Consider the following 19,512-nt stretch of genomic DNA (forward strand, 5'->3'; position numbering starts at 1 on the left):
CCCCCGGCAAGAATCATCTGCCCCTGCGGGATACGCCTTCCTCCCATCTCTCCAGCAACTCCCAGAAGCACCTGAAAACCCCACGCCCGCCACTGGGTTTTAATGAGGGGGATGCACTCAGCAATTACCAACAGGAAAGGGCTGATTAGGGTTGGTGCACATCAGTGTTTAACCCCGCACACCATGCAGCCCTCCAAGCATGAACCTCATTCCCCATACACACTCAATTAGGCATATTTACTTCTCATTACCCAGTATGCAATCAGGAGTGCTAATAAAAACCTCTGCTACCCCCAACAATGCAATTAATGCCATTAGCTCTCTCAGAAACTCTCCTCTACTTTGGCGCCAACCACAGTCTGCTCATTCATCCGCGGAGTCATGCATTCACGCACGTCGGCCCTTTTCTACTTAGCAAAAGTCAAGTGCATACCTACTAGGTGCCTTACGGCCTGGGACTCGACAGATGAATTAGACATGGGCCTGCTCCAGAAGAACTTGCCGTGATGAGTTATACTAGCGAGTGACGAGGGGCCCGGCAGTGGTGTGACCGGGTGCTACTGAAACCCAGAGGAGGAAGTGGATGGAGAAGCCCAACTCCACTCCCAGAACCAGTTCAAGTCCCAGGTGGGCCATGTTTTGGTTCTGAACGCTGAGCGGTCAATGTCCACCGCTAATTCTCATTGATCAGGTGGGGAGAACCATCCTCCCGTCCCGAAGGGGAGTTGGGAGGATTGAATGAGATGATGCCTCGCCAGTGCCTCGCTCAGCACATGGCAGAGAATGCAGGCGCAGTAAACAGGGGCTACTGGGATTTGGTGTCCTCATCTCAGCCTGCAGACACGAGCCATGACATTCCCGTCTCCTCCTGCCTGAGAGGACAACAGGAACCGCACACTTCGGAAGCCTGGGAGCGAGCCCAAAAAATCCTCTTTCCTCTGTACACATGAACAAATGGGGCAGCAAATTTCCGAGGACAGGAAGTGTCTTAGCCCAGAAGGTGCACAATGGATGAGGCCCAAAGACACATCGACTCTCCCTGGCTGGGGGACTGCGGCCTGGGTTCTTCCACCTGTCAGACAGCATGCTTCCCTCTTCTCCCCTATTCCTCCACCACAGTCCCCGAGACAAAGGCACCAGGAGAGCTCATGCTGGATCAGGATGCCTGGATCACAGATACGAAGTGAGGGTGGGCTGAGGGGTACGATGTGTCAGAGGCATGTACACACATACCAATCCGTTATGGACACACGTGTGTGCATGCTGCTGGGACTTGCTGGGGCTCTGGCTGTTCCACCATGGTTGGGCAATGACAAGGACACGTCAACCTTATGTGAAAAAAGTCTGTATGCATGAAGATCAATATATGCAAAAAAAAAAAAAAAAGATTATATGACTGGGACTTTTCTGGAGTGATACACAAGAAATTGTTAGCCGTGGTGGCCTCTGGAAAACTGGGGAGATGGGTTGTGGGGAGCGGAGTTTTCGATTCTATTTAAAACCCTCCTGAACTGTTATTTCTATCGGAGCATACATCAGCTATCTATATCTACACTGACAACTCTCTCTAACTCTCTGTGAAACAAAACACAATCTGGCTTCCGAAGTCCCTGCTGGGAGCGCTTCCTGACTTGGGGGCTGGGCAGGAGGGAGGGGGATGGGCAGAGGGGACAGGACAGCCAAGAACTTACTGGTGTTGTGGTCTATGAAGTAATCCCCGACCTGTGGGTCGTACGCCTCTTCCCATCCCAGCGGCAGCTCGTCACTAATGCAGTCAGCAAACGTGAGCGGTTTGGTGTACCTGGCAAGGGAGAGGAGAAACAGACTCACTCCATCAGCCTACAGGTCCTGCACCTCCTGGCTGCTCTCAGCCTCCCGCCAGATCCAGCAGCTCTGCTCTGTGACACCAGCTCCGCTGTCCTCGTTGTTCCCAGGGAGATGTATGGATAACTGGAAGAGCAGGATTAGATCACCTCGGAGGAAGGCGAGGAAGCAGCTCTGGTCCGAGCTTTGCCCATAACTTGGGAGTGATTTGAGCAGGTTACCCACCTTCTCTGGGCCTCTGCTCCTGCATCTCTAACTGAGGGGGTCACAGGGATGGGCTCGAAGGTCAAGCCTGGTTTCTGGACTCAGACTCCAGCCCTCTCTAGTTTCTCCACTTGCAAGGTGCCTGTCCAGCCCCATCGCAGTCTTCCTCCTGGCTCTAGCCCATGTCTGTCCTACCTAGGTCCCCTCTGGAAAGCTACTGCAGCATCGAGAACAGCAGATGTTCCTTCTCTTTGAGTTTGGCCCCAAACAGTATTGCTTTGCCTCCTGGGCCAGTTCCCAAATGCCTGTACCTACTGCTGTGCCTCCCCATACAATCCAGGCCAAACTGATCTTTTAGCGACAACAACCACCCTCTAGGCTCCCATTTTCTGGGGAGTGAAGTCGTGATCATCACCCAGTCTTGGTGGCCCAGTCAGACAAACAAATCACCCACCTGAACGAACAGGTGTGTCAAGGCTGGAAAACACCACGAACCACTGGTCAAGCACTTTAGCCAGTGCGTAGGGAGCTAGGAGTCTAGACACACGGAAGTCAGCCTGAGTGGCCCCTCCAGACGGCCCCTTTGGTTTCTCCCCATTGCTCCATCTACCTAAAACCTATTCTAATATTCTCCCTCTTCTGTCTGCTCATAATCCCCTTCCAATTCTGGAAGCCCAGAAGGCTCTGCTTCAACACTCTTTCAACAGATTGGCAAACTGAGATACAATGGGACAGGAGGAAAGATTCCTGGTCAAGAACTTACCCTCCCCCCCAAAACAGAAAGAACTTCCATCCCAGCTTCAGGAAATGATCCGCTTCTCCTGGGCAATCTCCTTCCCTCTTAAACCCACCCCAAATCAAGTTTAAAGCAACATATATGGGGGGAAAAATAACACTAAAAGACCCCCTGGTGGATGGACCTGGTGTGTCCATGCATACTCAGGCATACCCATTACTCATATCCAGCCTACGTAGACCTACTATACATCCAGGGTCTGGGAGGGTGAGAAAAATATCTATTGAATGAAGGACTGGATAACCCAAAACCTTCTGTTAGGCAATAATTTACTGCTGTATTGTGAGAGACAACAAGGATGAGGCAGAGGTACAGAGGATATGCAACAGCCTAAGTCTATCCAATAAGATTCGACAAGCATCATTTGATAGCTGTGTGACTATGGCCAACTTACTATCCCTCTCTGAGCCTCTGTATTTTTTTTCTGAAATGGGGGGAGAATAATAACTCTGTAGGCAGTCTGTTAGGTTAAATAAGGTCCTGTTTGTAAAAACATTTAGCATAGATCCTGGTGCGAATGCATGCTCAAAGGACATTCTCTCCCCTTTCCAGAAGGGGAAATGGAGACTAAGAAAGGTTAAATAACACTCTCAAGTCCTTGTCAATGACAAAGCTGGGACTTCCAGCAAGGCACGCCGTCTTCAAAGCCCCTGCTGTGAGCCAAAAGGTTCTCTTGAAACTTGACACCTTCCATGCATCTCCTGAGCCCTTGGAAAATTACAAGTCACCATCTCAGAGTATTAAAAAAAAAAAAAAAGATAGAGAAAGAGAGAGACATGGGGAAGACAAGATGATTTCTTCAGGTCAGAATGTTCTTCATTCAGAAGCACCTAAGCCGACCGGGATAAGGTTTCTGCAAAGCTGCCTTCAGCCCGTCCCACCACGACACCCCAAGCCCTGACCAGACTTCAGCAACAGAATACCCTGTCCCCCAGTGCCTCCCCCTCCTCAAACTCTTTTAGATGGTTTGTTCCTACTTCCTTATGGAGAATGAGGACCGGAGACCCACAGCCAAATCTCATCCAACGTCACTGTATCTGACAAATCTTTGCAAGGGTCTCCGAAGGAACACTCCACACACAGGCATAGCCCTCCACGGCAAGTCTAGGATAGACTGGGAGGAGACAGGAATGCCTGGCCCACCACAGTCAGACCTTTCTTTCTGGTTCATTCCTCTCTGGGTTCTCAACCTGGAGAAGCTTTGCCCACCTGCCTGGGTGCAGAGATAGGAATCCTGTTATTTACACTTTGCAACCCAGAAAACCAAGAAGATACACTCCCCCTCCCCACAGCTCCCTGAATCCGTGCATGGATCATCCCCTTTTAAAATTCTTCCCTGGGGATGAATTCAATGATTTCATCAATGGCGCAGTTAAGCAAGTGCAACTGATGTCTCCCACAAGTGATGCTCAATAAACATTTGTGGGATGGGTAAATACAATAATGAATATCTAAGGACAAAAAACAATGATGCAGTTTTCTATATTTTTCTAGCATGGAAAGATGCTCTTAACACACTATAAGAAAACTGACATTGGGAGTTCCCGTCGTGGCTCAGTGGTTGACGAATCCGACTAGGAACCATGAGGTTGCGGGTTCGATCCCTGGCCTTGCTCATGAGGTTGCGGGTTCGATCCCTGGCCTTGCTCAGTGGGTTAAGGATCCGGCATTGCCGTGAGCTGCGGTATAGGATGCAGACGCGGCTTGGATCCCGTGTTGCTGTGGCTCTGGTGTAGGCCAGCAGCTATGGCTCCGATTCGATCCCTAGCCTGGGAACCTCCATATGCCGTGGGATCGGCCCAAGAAATGGCAAAAAGGCAAAAAAAGAAAAAAAAAAAAAAAAGAAAACGAAAACTGACATTGTTGAACAAGAAAAGCTACAGTATACTGTGATAATACGATATTTTGTCCAAAATATCTATGTGTCTGTAGAGGAGAAACTGGAATGATACAAATTAAAATGCTTTCTTGTACACACATCTCTTATGTTCACAGCAGCGCTATTAACAATGGCCAAGACATGGAAACCACATAAATGTACACTGACAGAGGGGCGGGTAAAGAAGATGTGGTACATACACAATGGAATACTACTCAGCCATGAAGATGTGGTACATATACAGTGGAATACTACTCAGCCACGAAGAGAACAAAATAACGCCCTTTCCAGCAATATGGATGCAACTAGACATTATCATACTAAGTGAAGTAAGTATTAAGTGAAGTAAGTCAGAAAGAGAAAGACAAATACCATGTGGTATCATTTACATGTGGAATCTAAAATATGACACAAATGGACCTATCTATAAGACCAAAACCAATTCAGAGACATAGAGAACAGACCTGTGGTTGCCAAGGGGTGGGGGCTGGGGATGGAATGAGAGGCTGGGTTAGCATATGTAAGCTATTACAGAGGCTGGATCACCACCAAGGTCCTACTGTACAGCACAGGGAACCGTATTCAATATTCTGTAATAAACCATAATGGGAAAGGATTTTTTTTTTTTTTTTTGTCTTTTTGCCATTTCTTGGGCTATGGAGGTTCCCAGGCTAGGGGCTGCATCGGAGCTGTAGCCACCAGCCTACGCCAGAGCCATAGCAATGCGGGATCCGAGCCACGTCTGCAACCTACACCACAGCTCATGGTAACGCCGGATCCTTAACCCACCGAGCAAGGCCAGGGAATCCAACCCGCAACCTCATGGTTCCTAGTCGGATTCATCAACCACTGAGCCACGACGGGAACTCCGGAAAAGGATATTTTTAAACAAGAGTGTGTCTCTGTGTGTGTATAACTGTGCTGTACAGCAAAAATTAACACCACATTGCAAATCGACTATACTTCAATATTTTAAAAAAGTATAACATGCTATCTTGGTGTAGGAATTTTAACGTAATTTTTTCTTTTTACTCTTTTAAAAACTAGCTACTCTATATCCGTTGCAATTAAAATATTTAATAATGGCTAGATCTGCATCTAGAAAACAAGTTCCCGATATATCATGTTCCCTCTCTGGCAGCAGGTGCTCTTCCTCAATTTTTACAACTGAGAAGACACACCCAGTATCACGTAGTTGGCAAACGCCCGAGGTATAAGCTGAAGCCCCGCTGCCTAACTCCAGAACCCGAGCCTTGCTAATAAAACAGGACCTGACCAAGGGAGTCTCAGAACAATCTGGAGCACAACGGAAGCCATGCCCGGGATACAGATGCTGCTGCTGAGGGGAATGTGAAAGAGGCAAAAGGCCCCTGAGCTGCGTCCCATTTGTGCCTTCAGTTTTCTTGGTCTTGTGCAAAGCTACTCCAGGCGCTTGGATAACCCACAACTGCTTCAGGAAAAGACAATTAATTGTTTCAGAGTCATTAAGATAAGTGATTCACTGAGCTCTGTGTGTGAAAACAAGGACGGGGCGAGGAGGGGCAGGTCTGAAACACCCAAAATGCCTCCCTTTTCCATAAAACCACGGACTCCACGGACTGGTCCAGCCTCAGACGTTGAGGAGTCAGACCTGAAATGCATGGTAGCTATGAGCGTCAGTGATGTTCCCAACACTGGATACCTACCTGGGCTGAGAGGCTGACTCCCACCTGCAGCGAACCAGACACTGCCCAACAGGGATAAAGGAGAGGGAGTCAAGAGGACCCAGTGTTAGAAGGAGGGGCGGAGAGGTGAAAGGAAGGCTCTGGCTTTGATGCTAAGGCTTCCCTTCAAAGCTATCATGAGGGAAAAACATGGGGGGCTGATATCCTGGGTCCCTGAGCTCTGCCATGGGAAAGAGAAGAGCTTCTATCGGAAGACTAGGCAACTTACAAGAAATCTGGACAGCAAGATTCTCTCTGGAACAAATGCCAAGAGGGAGATGAATTATTCAGTGTGTGGAGACGTGTCATTCAGAGAATCAGGATGAAGAGAGGTGTTTTTAGCTGCACAACGATTCCAACACACACACACACACACACACACACACACACACACACACGTGTATACACATGCACACTCTCCTCCTCCCAGAGAGAGGAACTGGCCATTTCAACCAGTCTCCCCTGGGAAACTGTGGGTGCTTCTCTGGCCTGCAGTGTTTCCCCTTGGGCAAGTGCCAAGAATGTGAGCTGGGAAGAGGCATCTGCTTTCAGACGTGGCCAGAACTTGGGGGCGCCTGCGGGGAATGGCAGGAGCCTGGACGGGGAAGTCCCCGTGCTCCGACGAAGCGATTCACCCCCACCCCCGTCCAGCCCCCTGCAGTCCCTGCTTTCCAGCCTCCAAGTCCTGAATACCCACCCCATCTCTCTCGTGAAATCAACTGACCCAAATGCTGGAAGGGTGAGAGGGAGGGCGGGAGGGGAGGAGAGGGCGCCAAGAGAAAACTCGTTCTGCCTCTTCTTAATTACAAATCTCTGAAGGAACACAAACATTCCTGAATGTTTCACAACAAGCTCTCCTGGAAAAAAGGGCCCGGATGTGTTGCCTTGGAGACAGGTAGGGTTCTGTGGGATCACCTGTCCGGCAGGGGCAGGAATGCAGGCCCCTTTGTCCTCTTTCCAGCTCCCCATCACCACGGCGGCCGGTATTCAGACAGCACGTCTTTTCTAAGGAGGGAGCCCAGAGAAGGAGCGGAAAGCCTTTTGCCAAGTCTAACACTGGGTGGTGATTCTCTTGGGACTGAAGAACACGTAACATATCTTTCATGTTCCTGGTGCTCCCCGAGCAATCGGAACGCTTCCCACAGTAACCTCTTTATCGCCGTCCAGCAGGATGCTGGCCCCCGACTGGGCTCTCTCCAAGGGCCAGCTGGGCGGGATTGCTTTCTAAAGGGCCCTCCAGATGCCATGCCAAGAACTGTCCAAACTTTCAGCCGAACCTCTCTCCCAGCCTGGGCACAAAGGACGGGCTGGTTCTTCCCGCCCCGGGGTGTTTCACACGCATAGTTCCCATAGCTCAGGTTGTGCAAGTCCTGAGGACGCTCCACCCCCGGACTGTGGCCCGTACTGGCAATGGCTAAGCAGACCCTCTCCTTCCCCACCGGGAAGGCTGTGTAAGCGGGGACAAAATGCAACCTCTGAAGTTCTCCTTCCTTCCATTCGGTTTGGTTCAAACACCTTCCATTCGTTCGTTCCTTAAACAAATCTAGGGCTGAAAAAAATAACCATTGTATTAAGTTGGTTTGGAGGGCTGAGCACTCGAGCCCTCAGCCAAATCTTAATGAACACCCAGCTGCAGAAATGGCTGCACTAGCAGGATCCTGCCTGATTCCCCCTGGGGAGACCTGCCAGCCAGAAAGTGAATCCACAGGGTCATCTCAGAGACGTGTGCTATTCAGAAAAGTCCAATAGGGAGTGGGATTAAGTGTAAGCATGGGGCAGGGGAGTCAAGGAAAGCTCCTCCCAGAAGGGGACCTCTGAGGGGAGACCAGATGGTGGGAGGCAAGAGGAACAGCCGGTCCAAAGGCTTTGGGGCAGGATGATGTTGACACGAGGAACAGAAAAGAAAGCTGCCTGTCTTCATGTTATGAGTGATGGGTGGAGGGAGAGAGGGGCAAAGCCTGGGCTTTTAGGGTTCTGGGGTCCCTGATAGGACTTTGAGCACCATCCCTGGGCCCAACTGCAGAAGGTGACACAGCAAAGCTCTCTGACTCACCCTCTCCTCACCTCCCTTCTCCCTCCTTTCAACTAGTCCTCTGAGTGACAAGAATTTACTGCATGGACACAACAAGCCCAGTCCCGCTCTGGGCACAATAGGGCTCAGACATCAGAATAAGCCTCATTTCTGCCTTCAAGAGCAGAGGGTCTGGCCAGGGAGCTGAGGCTTACACGTAAAGCAAGGCGTGGCCTATCCCCGTGACATCCGGTGGCAGCGTGTGTGACGGTTACGCGACCACAGGCTGTGAACCACAGCAATTAGAGGATGTAGGGATAATGAATAAAGGGCTAGGTCAGCTGTACGGATGTGAAAGGCCAAGGGGTGGGGAGAAGGGAGAGACTGACACAAGGGGGTGTCGTCAGGGGAGGCGGGAGAAGGAAGCAGTCCAGGGAGGGTGGTGGTGGGCTTCGTGGCTGATGGGGAGGCAGGGTAGCTGGTACCCACAAAGGCCAAGGAACGGATGCTGGGCAGAAACTCAGGCCGTGCCTCTAAACAGCCACAGGTGTGTTGCGTAACCTTGTCAGGCGTTTGGTTCTCTGTGAAACTCACAAGCCCCAATCTCATGAGGGTGTTGCGGGGATTAAAGGAGATAACCTCTGCCACGGGCTAAGCACTGGGCCTGGCACATAATAAGCAGTAAATGTGGGCTGTGAACATGATCGGGCAAGACTTCCATGCTTCGCACACCGTGAGAATCAGAATCGTGTCATCTTGCACCTTAGGTCGGTCGGATACGTTTAGCTGTCACCATCATCATCGTCATCGTCCTCCTCTTCCTCATCACTGTCCCCACGGCTCATGGCAAGAGATACACATGGGGGTTAAAACGCATAAGCTCTAGAGTCAGGCACCTGGGCTGCCAGGCAGGCGCCATGACTTCTCATTCTGTCCCCTTGAGCATACCCTACCTTGCCTGCATCCGTCTCTTCATCTGTAAAGTGGGAACACCGAGCATGACTGCCTGGTTAAAATGAGCTATGCTGAGCCCATGGCACACAGGGCTCAACCAACATTAACTCTTGTTATCAGTTAGGTTTTATATCCCTTTTCCTGGTGAGGCAAAAGAACTGTCCATGCTCACAGGCAGTAAGCCTTGCATTGTATTCCCCTGCCTCTTTTCCTGGAGGAACTGGGATTGCTTAAGCACTGGTTTTTGGAAATTAAACCAGAGGAAGTTAAGAGGTGACAGCTCTATTGGCTTTGACTCTCAAAATGTGTTCTCTGGAGGAAGTCTTTACACTAGGAATTTCCAAGTTCTCTTTCTCTTAAACACTTCCCTCCCTCCATTCTCAAAACACCTGCCTTGACATTCTGGTTATTTGACCCCCAGACTTCCTTGCTTCCCTACTTTGGTTGGGCTGGTTTATCCAGAAGCTTTCTAGGCCTAGGCATTCCCATTCCTGGAATTCTCTAATGGGGAAAAGCAGAGAAGGGAGAGTTGGGGGGAAGGTTCCGGACTGTCCCCCTCCCCCACCCGGTCCTCGTTAGTCTTCAAACCAGGCTCCCACAAACCAGTGGCTGACCGCCCCCTTCCCTGACCCCTGCCCTCACTGAGTTCCTGGAATCACACCCTGAGCCTTGGGCCTGTTCCCTTCCTTTGCCTCCAACCTCACGTCTCTATCCCTACTCATCCCTGGGTACCCTCCATCTCGCAGGTGCCATGGTGACTCTGTGCTGCTCTTCCTCTGCGTCTCACTTGCTGGGATTTAGGATTAAGATTGTGAGAACCAGACCCTGGATTAGAGTAGGCGTGGCCAACTGACTACTAGACAGTCAAATAGATACCTGTGTTTACCATGATGCTCTATTGGAAGAATGGCGTTAGCCCACCTTTCGGAGGCAGGCGCTCTTTAGTGGCACCTAACCGCTTTTGCTCTCTAACATGTGTATCCTGCATCTTATCAAGAGGTAGCACAGAGGAGTTCCCATTGTGGCTCAGCAGTAATGAACCCAACGAATATCCATGAGGATGCGGGTTCGATCGCTGGCCTTGCTTAGTGGGTTAAGGATGTGGCATTGCCACGAGGGGCGGTGTAGGTTGGAGGCATGGCTCAGACCCCGCATTGCTGTAGCTGTGGTGAGGACCGGCAGCTACAGCTCCAATTTGACCCCTAGCCTGGGAACTTCCATATGCCTCAAGTGCAGCCCTAAGAAGAAAAAAAAAAAAAGGAGCAACACAGAGTAGTAGGATCACAGTGCTCTGGAGCCAGACTCCCTGGGCTAAAATCTCAGCTCTGCCAGCTTCTAGCTGTTTGACCTTGGGCAAGATACTTCCACTCTCTTCAGCTCAGTTTTCACACTCGTAGGTCAGGAAAAATAGTAACACAGTGACTGAGCACGCTTCTGTGCCAGGAACTGCTCCAAAGCACTTTACATGTATTAGCTCACTTGGACCCCATAACAACACATTCAGGTAGGTACCATTCGGACTCACCTTACGATGTTCTTTGAGGATGAGATGAGACAATGGATGAAACAGCACTTTGGTGCATAGTGCATGCTCAAAAATAGGAGCAAATCATTATTATTTTCATTGCTATCCAAACGAGGCACCTTATGTGGGGATATTAAAGAATGGTACAACTGAAAGTGATATTTGAGATTTGAAAAACCAACTCCATGTTTTATTGGTGAGAAAACTGAGGCAGAGAGAAAGACTTGATCGGAGCCACCCTAGGACGCAGTGGCAAGGCTGAGACTGAAACCTGGGAATCAACTCCAGGCCTGCATCACACTCAAGACACCAAGAGATCAAGTCAGCCTGCTGCTGAGTTCAGCTCCCTTTGAGATTGTAGCTTTCATCTCAACAGCCTTCCAGAATAGTGATAGTATGGTTCTGGGCTAACTAACCCTATTATACTGAAAGGAGACTTATCACTGGGCAAGAACCTGCCTGAAGCTATGAAGTTCCCATTCATGGATAGACAAGGGTGGGAGGCGTGTCCTTCATTTTCCTTGTTTTCTCATTAGAGGGTAATTTTCTTGAAGCCCAACACCAGAGCAGAACAGAGCACTGGTAGACGTGTTTGCACCTCACCCAGCTCCACTCTCATTCCCGAATTGGGAGTTAGGCTAAGGAGGCGCTGTGCCCCAAAGAAGGGGCCAACAGAACCAAATGGGACTGCCAGCTCCATCCTTCTTGGCTGCATAATCTTCGGCATTCCTTCCCCAGCTCAAAGCCTCAGTTTCCCCATAGGTATAAAGCAGCCAAGAGAACCGCCTCGCAGGGCTCTGGTAGAGTTGAATGATCAGTACACAGGAATGATTGCACATGGCACTGGCCATGTGATGCTGGGCAGGCAGGCTGAGCTCCTCCATCCTGACTCAACCCCTGGCTATGTTCCTTTTAGTCCCATAAGCTGGGTTTCCAAGGGGTCTTCCCAGGGGCTGGGCCATCCAGGAGCTTCCAGCTCTAAGGACGGAGGCCCCAGGCACCCTTCCCTGGAATGTGGCCAATCCTGTTCCTTGGGGTCTGACCCTCCCCCCAGACATGCAGTCTTCTCTGGGGTCCTGACCTGTGGCTCCTTCCATGACCACACCATTTAGGCAGAGCACTGGAAGGGGAGTGATGAGATCCAGGTTTGAATCCTGATGTTGTCATCAGATGAACCAGACCCTTGAGCAAGGCACCTGCTTCTCTGGGCTTCCCCTCTGCCAAACGAGGCAGCTGAAATGTAATGCTTCTAAGGCCCCCTTTGCAGTTCCGGCGTCTGTAAGTCTGCCATCTCTCAGTCCCGAAAGTCAAAGGCACGGTGAGGTTACAAGGAAACAATACATTTTTGCTGAAAGCCAATTAAGTACTAGGCATTGGTCCATATGCTCTATGTTAAATAAATCATGTCCTTTATCTTCTCAACCTCTCTGTGGGCCAGATTCAGCCACCCTCCTTTGACCCGCAGGAAGCAGATGCTTCATAGTAACGTACTAATAATAATCACAGCTAAACTTCATGGAGTGTTTACAACGTACAGGCACCATTCAGGGTCCCATACCCAGACTCCATTTCAACAACTCTGAGCTGCACATTGTAAAACACGGTTTAGCATCTCTGAAATTGGGATGTGTGTCAGCACTGCTGTCAGCCTGACTGCGGTCCTGATGGAGCTGTCGCCAGCCATATGGACACAGACATCAAAGGTGTCATGGGCCTGGGCTGGAATTCCACAGACAAGAGTGGAGCCCTTTTAACCCCTAGGAACCAAATGGTTGTGCGGAAGAGCAGAGGAGGCAGCAAACAGACACGTTTAGCAACATTCCCAAGGTAGGAGTGCGAGAAGGCTGCCTCTGCATAATTGCCACGCCAGCCACAGAGCCCAGCACCAAAGCTTTTTTTTTTTTTTCCCCTGGCTTTTTAGGGCCACACCTGCTGCATATGGAGGTTCCCAGGCTAGGGGTCGAATGGAGTTACAGCTGCTGGCCTACGCCAGAGCCACAGCAACATGGGATCTGAGTCATGTCTGTGACCTACACCACAGCTCACGGCAACACTGGATCCTTAATCAAGGGATCAAACCTGCAACCTCATGGTTCCTAGTTGGATTCGTTTCCACTGCGCTGCAGTGGGACTTCCAAAGCTTTTGACTCAGGTGCCCTGCGGGTCCTACAACAGAATGGCACCACCAACACTCTCGAGGGCACCAAGGATGACAATATTCAAAGCACAGAGATCAATAATTCTGAGTTAAAAAGTAATCCAAAGGATTGGACTTGGAATGAGGAGATGTTTTAGGAACACTGCAGCTTTATTTAGTTTAAGTATTCCTTTGTTTTTTTTTTTTTTTTTTTTCATGGATAAAGAGGGATATGTGAGTTAAAAAAAAAATCTAAGTTGGAAAGATTTGCTGTAATGAGTATGAAATACATATTCTGGTAAATTTAAAAACATGGGGTCATACTTTAACTGGCAGCACTTTTCCTGTCTTAGTGGTCCATAAAGGAATGGAGCTTCTTAGGAAGTTTCCATTATGGTGCAGCAGAAACGAATCTGACTAGTATCTATGAGGATGCTTGTTTGATCCCTGGCCTTGCTCAGTGGGTTAAGGATCCGGCGTTGCTGTGAGCTGTGGAATAGGTCACAGATGCGGCTTGGATTCTATGTTGCTGTGGCTATGATGCAGGCCAGCAGCTGTAGCTGCGATTTGCCCCCTGGCCTGGGAATTTCCATATGCAGCAGGTGCAGCCCTCAAAAAAGGATGGAGCCTCTTAAAATCAATGTTGTATTGAATTGTAATAATCCCGAGCTAGAAACAATTCAAATGTCCATCAACAGGGGAATGGATAGACAAATGCAGTATATTCATACACTGGAATACTAGCCACAAAAAGGAACACATTTTTGTTGTTGCTGTTTCATTTTCTGGCTACACCCACAGCATATGGAAGTTCTGGGGCCAGGGACTGAATCTGAGCCAGAGCTGTGACCTATACCACAGCCGGCATCGCTGGATCCTTTAACCCACTGTGTTGCGCCAGGGTTAGAACTTGCAGCTCCACAGTGACCCAAGCCACTGCAGTCCGATTCTTAACCCACTGCATCATGTGGGAACTCCAAAAAGGAACAAATTATTAATGCTTACAACAACAGAGATGAATCTCAGCAACCTAGTGGGTAAAAGAAGTCAGGGAAAAAAAATGACTATACTGTATGATTTCATGTATGTAAAATTCTAGGAAATACGAACTAACCTATCAGGTTGGAAAGGAGATCAGTAGTTGCTTAGGATGGGAGTTGAGGGAGAGAGGAATTATAAAAGGGCAAAAGTAAGTTTGGGGAGTGATGGGAGTCTTTGCTATACTGATCATGAAGAGAGGTTCACAGGGTTGTATGCATGTGTCAAAACTCATCAAACGGCACTCTTTAAATATAGGAATTTAGTGCGCCTCAATAATTCCTCAAGGCGGTTGTAAGGAAAACCCCATATTCAATAGCTATATGTTATTAACTTGATTAAAAGAATCTAATTACGGAGTTCCCGTCGTGGCACAGTGGTTAACGAATCCGACTAGGAACCATGAGGTTGCAGGTTCGATCCCTGCCCTTGCTCGTTGCCGTGAGCTGTGGTGTAGGCCGCAGATGCGGCTCGGATCCTGCATTGCTGTGGCTCTGGCACAGGCTGGCAGCTACAGCTCCGATTGGACCCCTAGCCTGGGAACCTCCATATGCTGTGGGAGCAGCCCAAGAAATGGCAAAAAGACAAAAAAAAAAAAAAAAAAAAAAAAAAGAATCTAATGACAATTATTCGCTCCATTTTACAGATGTGGAAACTGAGGCATAGAGAGGCAAGATCCTGGGACACCCAGCTCATCAAGAGGCAAATCCAACTGGCTTCAGTTCTTGATTCTGCTCCCGAGTAACTGTGGCCAAGCCCCTTCCTCACCCTGGCGCGCTGTTTCCCCTTTCTCACTGTGAGAAGACGACACAGTGATTACTGCTGAGGTTCCCAGATGGTGTCCTAAGGCCTTGTCCGAGGTCACACGGCCGCAGAGGAGTGAACCGTCCTGGCGCCTGGGTTTCCTGACACCCCCTGGTTCCCCTGGTCCATTCCCACGCATCCTCATCCTCTGCACGTCCCTTCTGACGTTCCTTTACCATATACAGCCCTGGTCCTCAGTCCTCAGCTGCCTCAGAAGCCCCTGGAGGGCTTGTGAACCCACAGGGAGCCGTGACCCACCTCCAGGGTTTCTGATCCTGGGCTGTACTGAGAATCTGCGTTTTCCACAGGCTCCCAAGGTGATGCTGGTGATGCTGGTCCCAGCACCTCACTTAGGACCTACTGGTGTTTAGCCTCCCCCGTCTCCTAGCTGCAGAAACTTGAACACATGGTCTCAAACCTTGTGTTCCAAAAATCCTCTCCTTCTCCTTCTCTACCGAAGCTTTCTGCCTCCCGGCCCGTGTTCAAGGCCTGGTCACAGCCCCCCAGCCTCCCCCTGAGTACTGCAAGCAGCTATAACAGCCCTCTGCTCGTTTCCTGAGCTCCTGTCCCTCCCAGTGTCTTGCTTGAGGACAAAGAGCCAGTAGCACAGAGCAGCCCGTGGACCTGATCCAACCGCTCTGGTCCTCTGCACGTAGTAGGTCCTCAGCGAGCCTCACTTTCTGTCCTCCTGCAGGAAACCAACTCCCTTCCCTTTGCAGACAGAAGGCCGGGGTTGGGGGGGGGACGACTGAGACGTCCTGGGACGGGAGAGAAGCGGTTGAGGGCACCTACCCTACCGGCTCCAAAGGTGCGCTGGTTCTGCAGGTGTGGGACGAGCCCACGAGCCCACGGGCCCTGTCTCTGCAACCACCAAGGGTCTCCGAGGGCCTCCCAGATGTCCTTTGTGTCTTCAGATTCATACCTGTTGCCTTGTGCTGTCACCTACATGGCTTCTAGTGGCCTAGGCTCTCCAAACTCTACCTCTCATCACCTTTGGCTGCCCTTGTGTATATATATAAAGGGGCTCCAAATGCCTGGCATCCAACCTCCCCCCTCCTCTGGGTCATTCCACTGGGACCCCCAGGAGAAGCCCTTTGAAAGTTGGGCCATGCATTTCACGTCCTGGGGAGAGGGGGGGGACATGTGGGGGGACCCCTCCACATATCACTGAACCTACTCTACAGGCTGCAGGGCGGGCCAGCCCCCAGGCAGGTAGGGCCTTCCTCACACCGCTCTGACATGCAGCTGGCATGTCCAGGGAGGCACGGCCTGGCCTGGCCATGTCTGAGGATCCCCAAAGCTGCAGATGCTCAAGGGTTTGCGGACAGCATCGCAGGAGGCTGACGGACGTGGCCCAGAAGCTTGCCTTCTCTGTCCATCTGGCTGCGGATTTCCTTAATTCTCCAAGACCACAGAGGCCTAGAGGGACGGACGACAGAGCAGCTCTGCACAAGAGGTGAGAAGAAAAGGGCTTTCACCTGTGAAAAGGACCACTTGAAGGGTTTATTTTCCTCCCATCTTTTCTTGTGAAAGAAGAAAACAGACCGTTGTTGCCCGAAGGGAAGCCCTACCTGCGAGAGTCGAGCCGGTGTTAACACCAGAGTGTTCTGAGCGGAGGGCGGCTGCACTCAAGGCAGCAGCGCAACAAACAAGCAATTAAAAGAGCTATTTTGGGAAGCCCTGGAAAGCAGCAGATACCACATGAATTATTCATTCACAGGCCAGGATGACTTCTGGGCATTGTCCTCGGTGCCTCTGTTCTCTTCTTGCTCTTGTTCATTCAGCCATTCAGGCAGAGAGGGGACACAATACCCTGGCCCTGGGACATGGGTGCCTGAGCACGTGCACGCGCGCACACACACACACACACACACACACACACACACACACTCCACAAGAAGGCCAGGTGGCCACTCCAGATGGTGAGCCACATGGAAAAGAAACCCACAGGTTGGCAGACACCTTCAGCTCCTGTGCCAGGGGAGAATATCTGAATTTCCAATTTTCCCAAGGGGTGTGAGTGTGTGTGTGTGTGTGTGTGTGTGTGTGTGTATAGGGGTGTGTAGTCACACAAGTGTGTGTGGTGTGTGTGTGTGGGGTAAGTCACAGGAGATCACCTGTGCAGTGCAGGAAAGAATACATACAGTGTTTCTTTCCCTTTTTCTGTTTTCGGTTTTTTTTTTTTTTGGCTGAGCCTGCGGCACACACAAGTTCCCGAGCCAGGGATCAAACCCGTGCCGCAGCTGTGACAACACTGGATCCTTAACCACTAGGCCATCAGGGAACTCCTATACAGTGTTTCTAATATTCCACAAGCTTCCTAGCTGCTCCGGGATGGCTCTGGGAGCTCACCAGGCCACAGGTGGGATCTAGACAATTTGCTGAGCCCCCACTGAGCCCACCCAAGGTCTGGACATAAAGAATGTGTCCAACAGGTTTGGTGGCAGGGCTCTAAAGCCATCGGTCCCTCCTGCTGCCATAGGAACAACGCTGTGATATCATAGCTCATAGCCACACAGGTGACCTTGGACAAGGCCCTTCCCCTCTGTGGGCCTCAGTTTCCCCATCAACAAAACCAGGGAGATGGACTCCATCCCAATCAATCCTTCTACATGTGGCATCCATGGTACCATTTTGTCATGAAAATCTAGCATCTCAGAGGTGAGTTGTGTGCTCCTGTGTGAGGACCCAGGTCAAAACCTTTAGCAAACAACACTAAGACACACAGTACTTTACAGGGACTGCTCTCGTTAAATTCTCACAGCAATCCAGTTCTATGGTTTCTATTACAATCCCATAGTACAAATGAATAAATGGTTCCTTAGAGAGAGAGAGAGAGAAATTGACCAAGGTGGCTGTTAAGAGGTAGATTGAGGATTTGAAATCGGGTCTTAGCTACTACTCAGAAAATGAATGGAGATAGTGACTCTACGGACCTGGGGGGCCAGAAGAGGGAATTTCGTTTTTTGTTGGTGTTGTCTTTTTGCCTTTTCTAGGGCCGCTTCTGTGGCATATGGAGGTTCCCAGGCTAGGGGTCGAATTGGAGCTGTAGCCACCGGCCTGTGCCAGAGCCACAGCAACAAAGGATTCGAGCCACGTCTGCAACTTTCACCACAGCTCCCGGCAACGCCGGGTCCTTAACCCACTGAGCAAGGCCAGGGATCGAACCCGCAACCTCATGGTTCCTAGTCGGATTCGTTAACCACTGCGCCACAACAGGAACTCCCCAGAAGAGGGAATTTCTAAAAGACCAGGGAATGGAACACTATCCCCTATGGCTTTCAACTATGAAGGTGGGTAACTAGGGGCTACTTCTGCCCTGGGTACAAATGTTAGGGATGGACAGTAGGGATGTTTATTAGGAGGGAGGGGGCTGTAGAAGACAAAGGAAAAAGAAGTGTATTGTCAAATGAAAGGGATGCTCTTTCTTGGAGCCCAACCCGGGAACAGAAGTCTTGGGTGACGAAGGACAGAAAAGTCAGAGAAGCACCCCGTTCCTAAAAGAGAAGAGGCTTCAAGAACTTGATCCGCCGCCTTGAAGACAAATGCATCGGCAACTTGCTGCTGCCCTGACCCTCTCCGGCTGGGAAGATTTATACACGAGGATGTCCAAGGATGATAAATGTGAAGATTTATCACAGGGGAAAAGTGGGCATGGCCTCAATATCTGTAAACTACGGTTATAATCATTTGATGCAACTGTTTGAAATGTATGCTCAGGAAGCATTCGATTGAGAGAAGGGAGAAGGCTTATATTCCAGAGTTGAAAAGAAATGTAAAAAGCAGGACACAAAAGTGTGCATGCAGCATAATCATACCTGCTTGCAAGGAAAAGGGAAAAGGACTATAAGGAGAAACGCCAAAATGTTGACAGTGTTTGCCTTTCACTGGCGGGGAGGAGGTTCAGGTCTGTTTGTTTGTTCGTTTGTTTGTGCTGCTTTCATAACCAGAAATGAGACTAAAAACACCTAAAAATACAAAGTAGCTTTTTTCAACCCAACTTCAGTCCTTCTATCCAGAACCTCTTGTGCGCCCTTCATCAAAAAGTCATTCTAAAATGAATCCTCATTTTCCTTCTATAGAAAGATTCGAGGCACTTGAAATTCAAAGTGAACTCAAAAGCATTAAAATATTGAAAGAAAACAAACATAAAGAGTAGTTACATAGAAGTGGGGCCACGAAGCAGCGTGGAGTCCAGGGAGGCCCCCAGCATGGCCCTGGTCCAGCTGCCAGGAGAGGAACAGAGGCTGCCTGCCCCCCTGGGTCTCCTCCCTAAAGCCTGGGACCCCAGAAAGGACCAGCTTGGGAGCTTGTCTAGAGACTGATGTGAAAAGCCTTGAGGAGACATGAAAATTACTAGATACTCTCCCTACGGACATCTGGGCATGAAGAGCCTGGGGGAAGGAAAAAAAACCCATTACCAACCACTCGAAATGACGACCCATTAGGTTTTGCTGGAGGAGTTACAAGCGGACAGTCATAAATGGGGCAATGTGGAATATTTTGTGTGCCAAAGAGAAAGGTGATAGAGATGAGACTGGCCTGTCAGTACACAAACTGTGGGAGACCACAGTTCCAATACACGGCAGGGGAGATGTTAAGATAACGCTCCCCCCAATCTCTGCTCTGAGAATCTG

The 19,512-nt window shown here is 50.0% G+C and overlaps 1 protein-coding gene across 1 annotated transcript in view; it reads right to left on the reverse strand.

The window, feature by feature from the left end:
- WWC1 (WW and C2 domain containing 1) overlaps positions 1 to 19,512 on the reverse strand; it is a 176,812-nt gene that overhangs the window by 96,974 nt on the left and 60,326 nt on the right. The window contains 1 exon segment of the mRNA XM_021077057.1: positions 1,692 to 1,801. Within this exon segment, the coding sequence (XP_020932716.1) occupies positions 1,692 to 1,801 (110 nt within the window).

Source organism: Sus scrofa, chromosome 16 (genome assembly GCF_000003025.6).
Source record: "Sus scrofa isolate TJ Tabasco breed Duroc chromosome 16, Sscrofa11.1, whole genome shotgun sequence".
NCBI lineage: Eukaryota > Metazoa > Chordata > Mammalia > Artiodactyla > Suidae > Sus > Sus scrofa.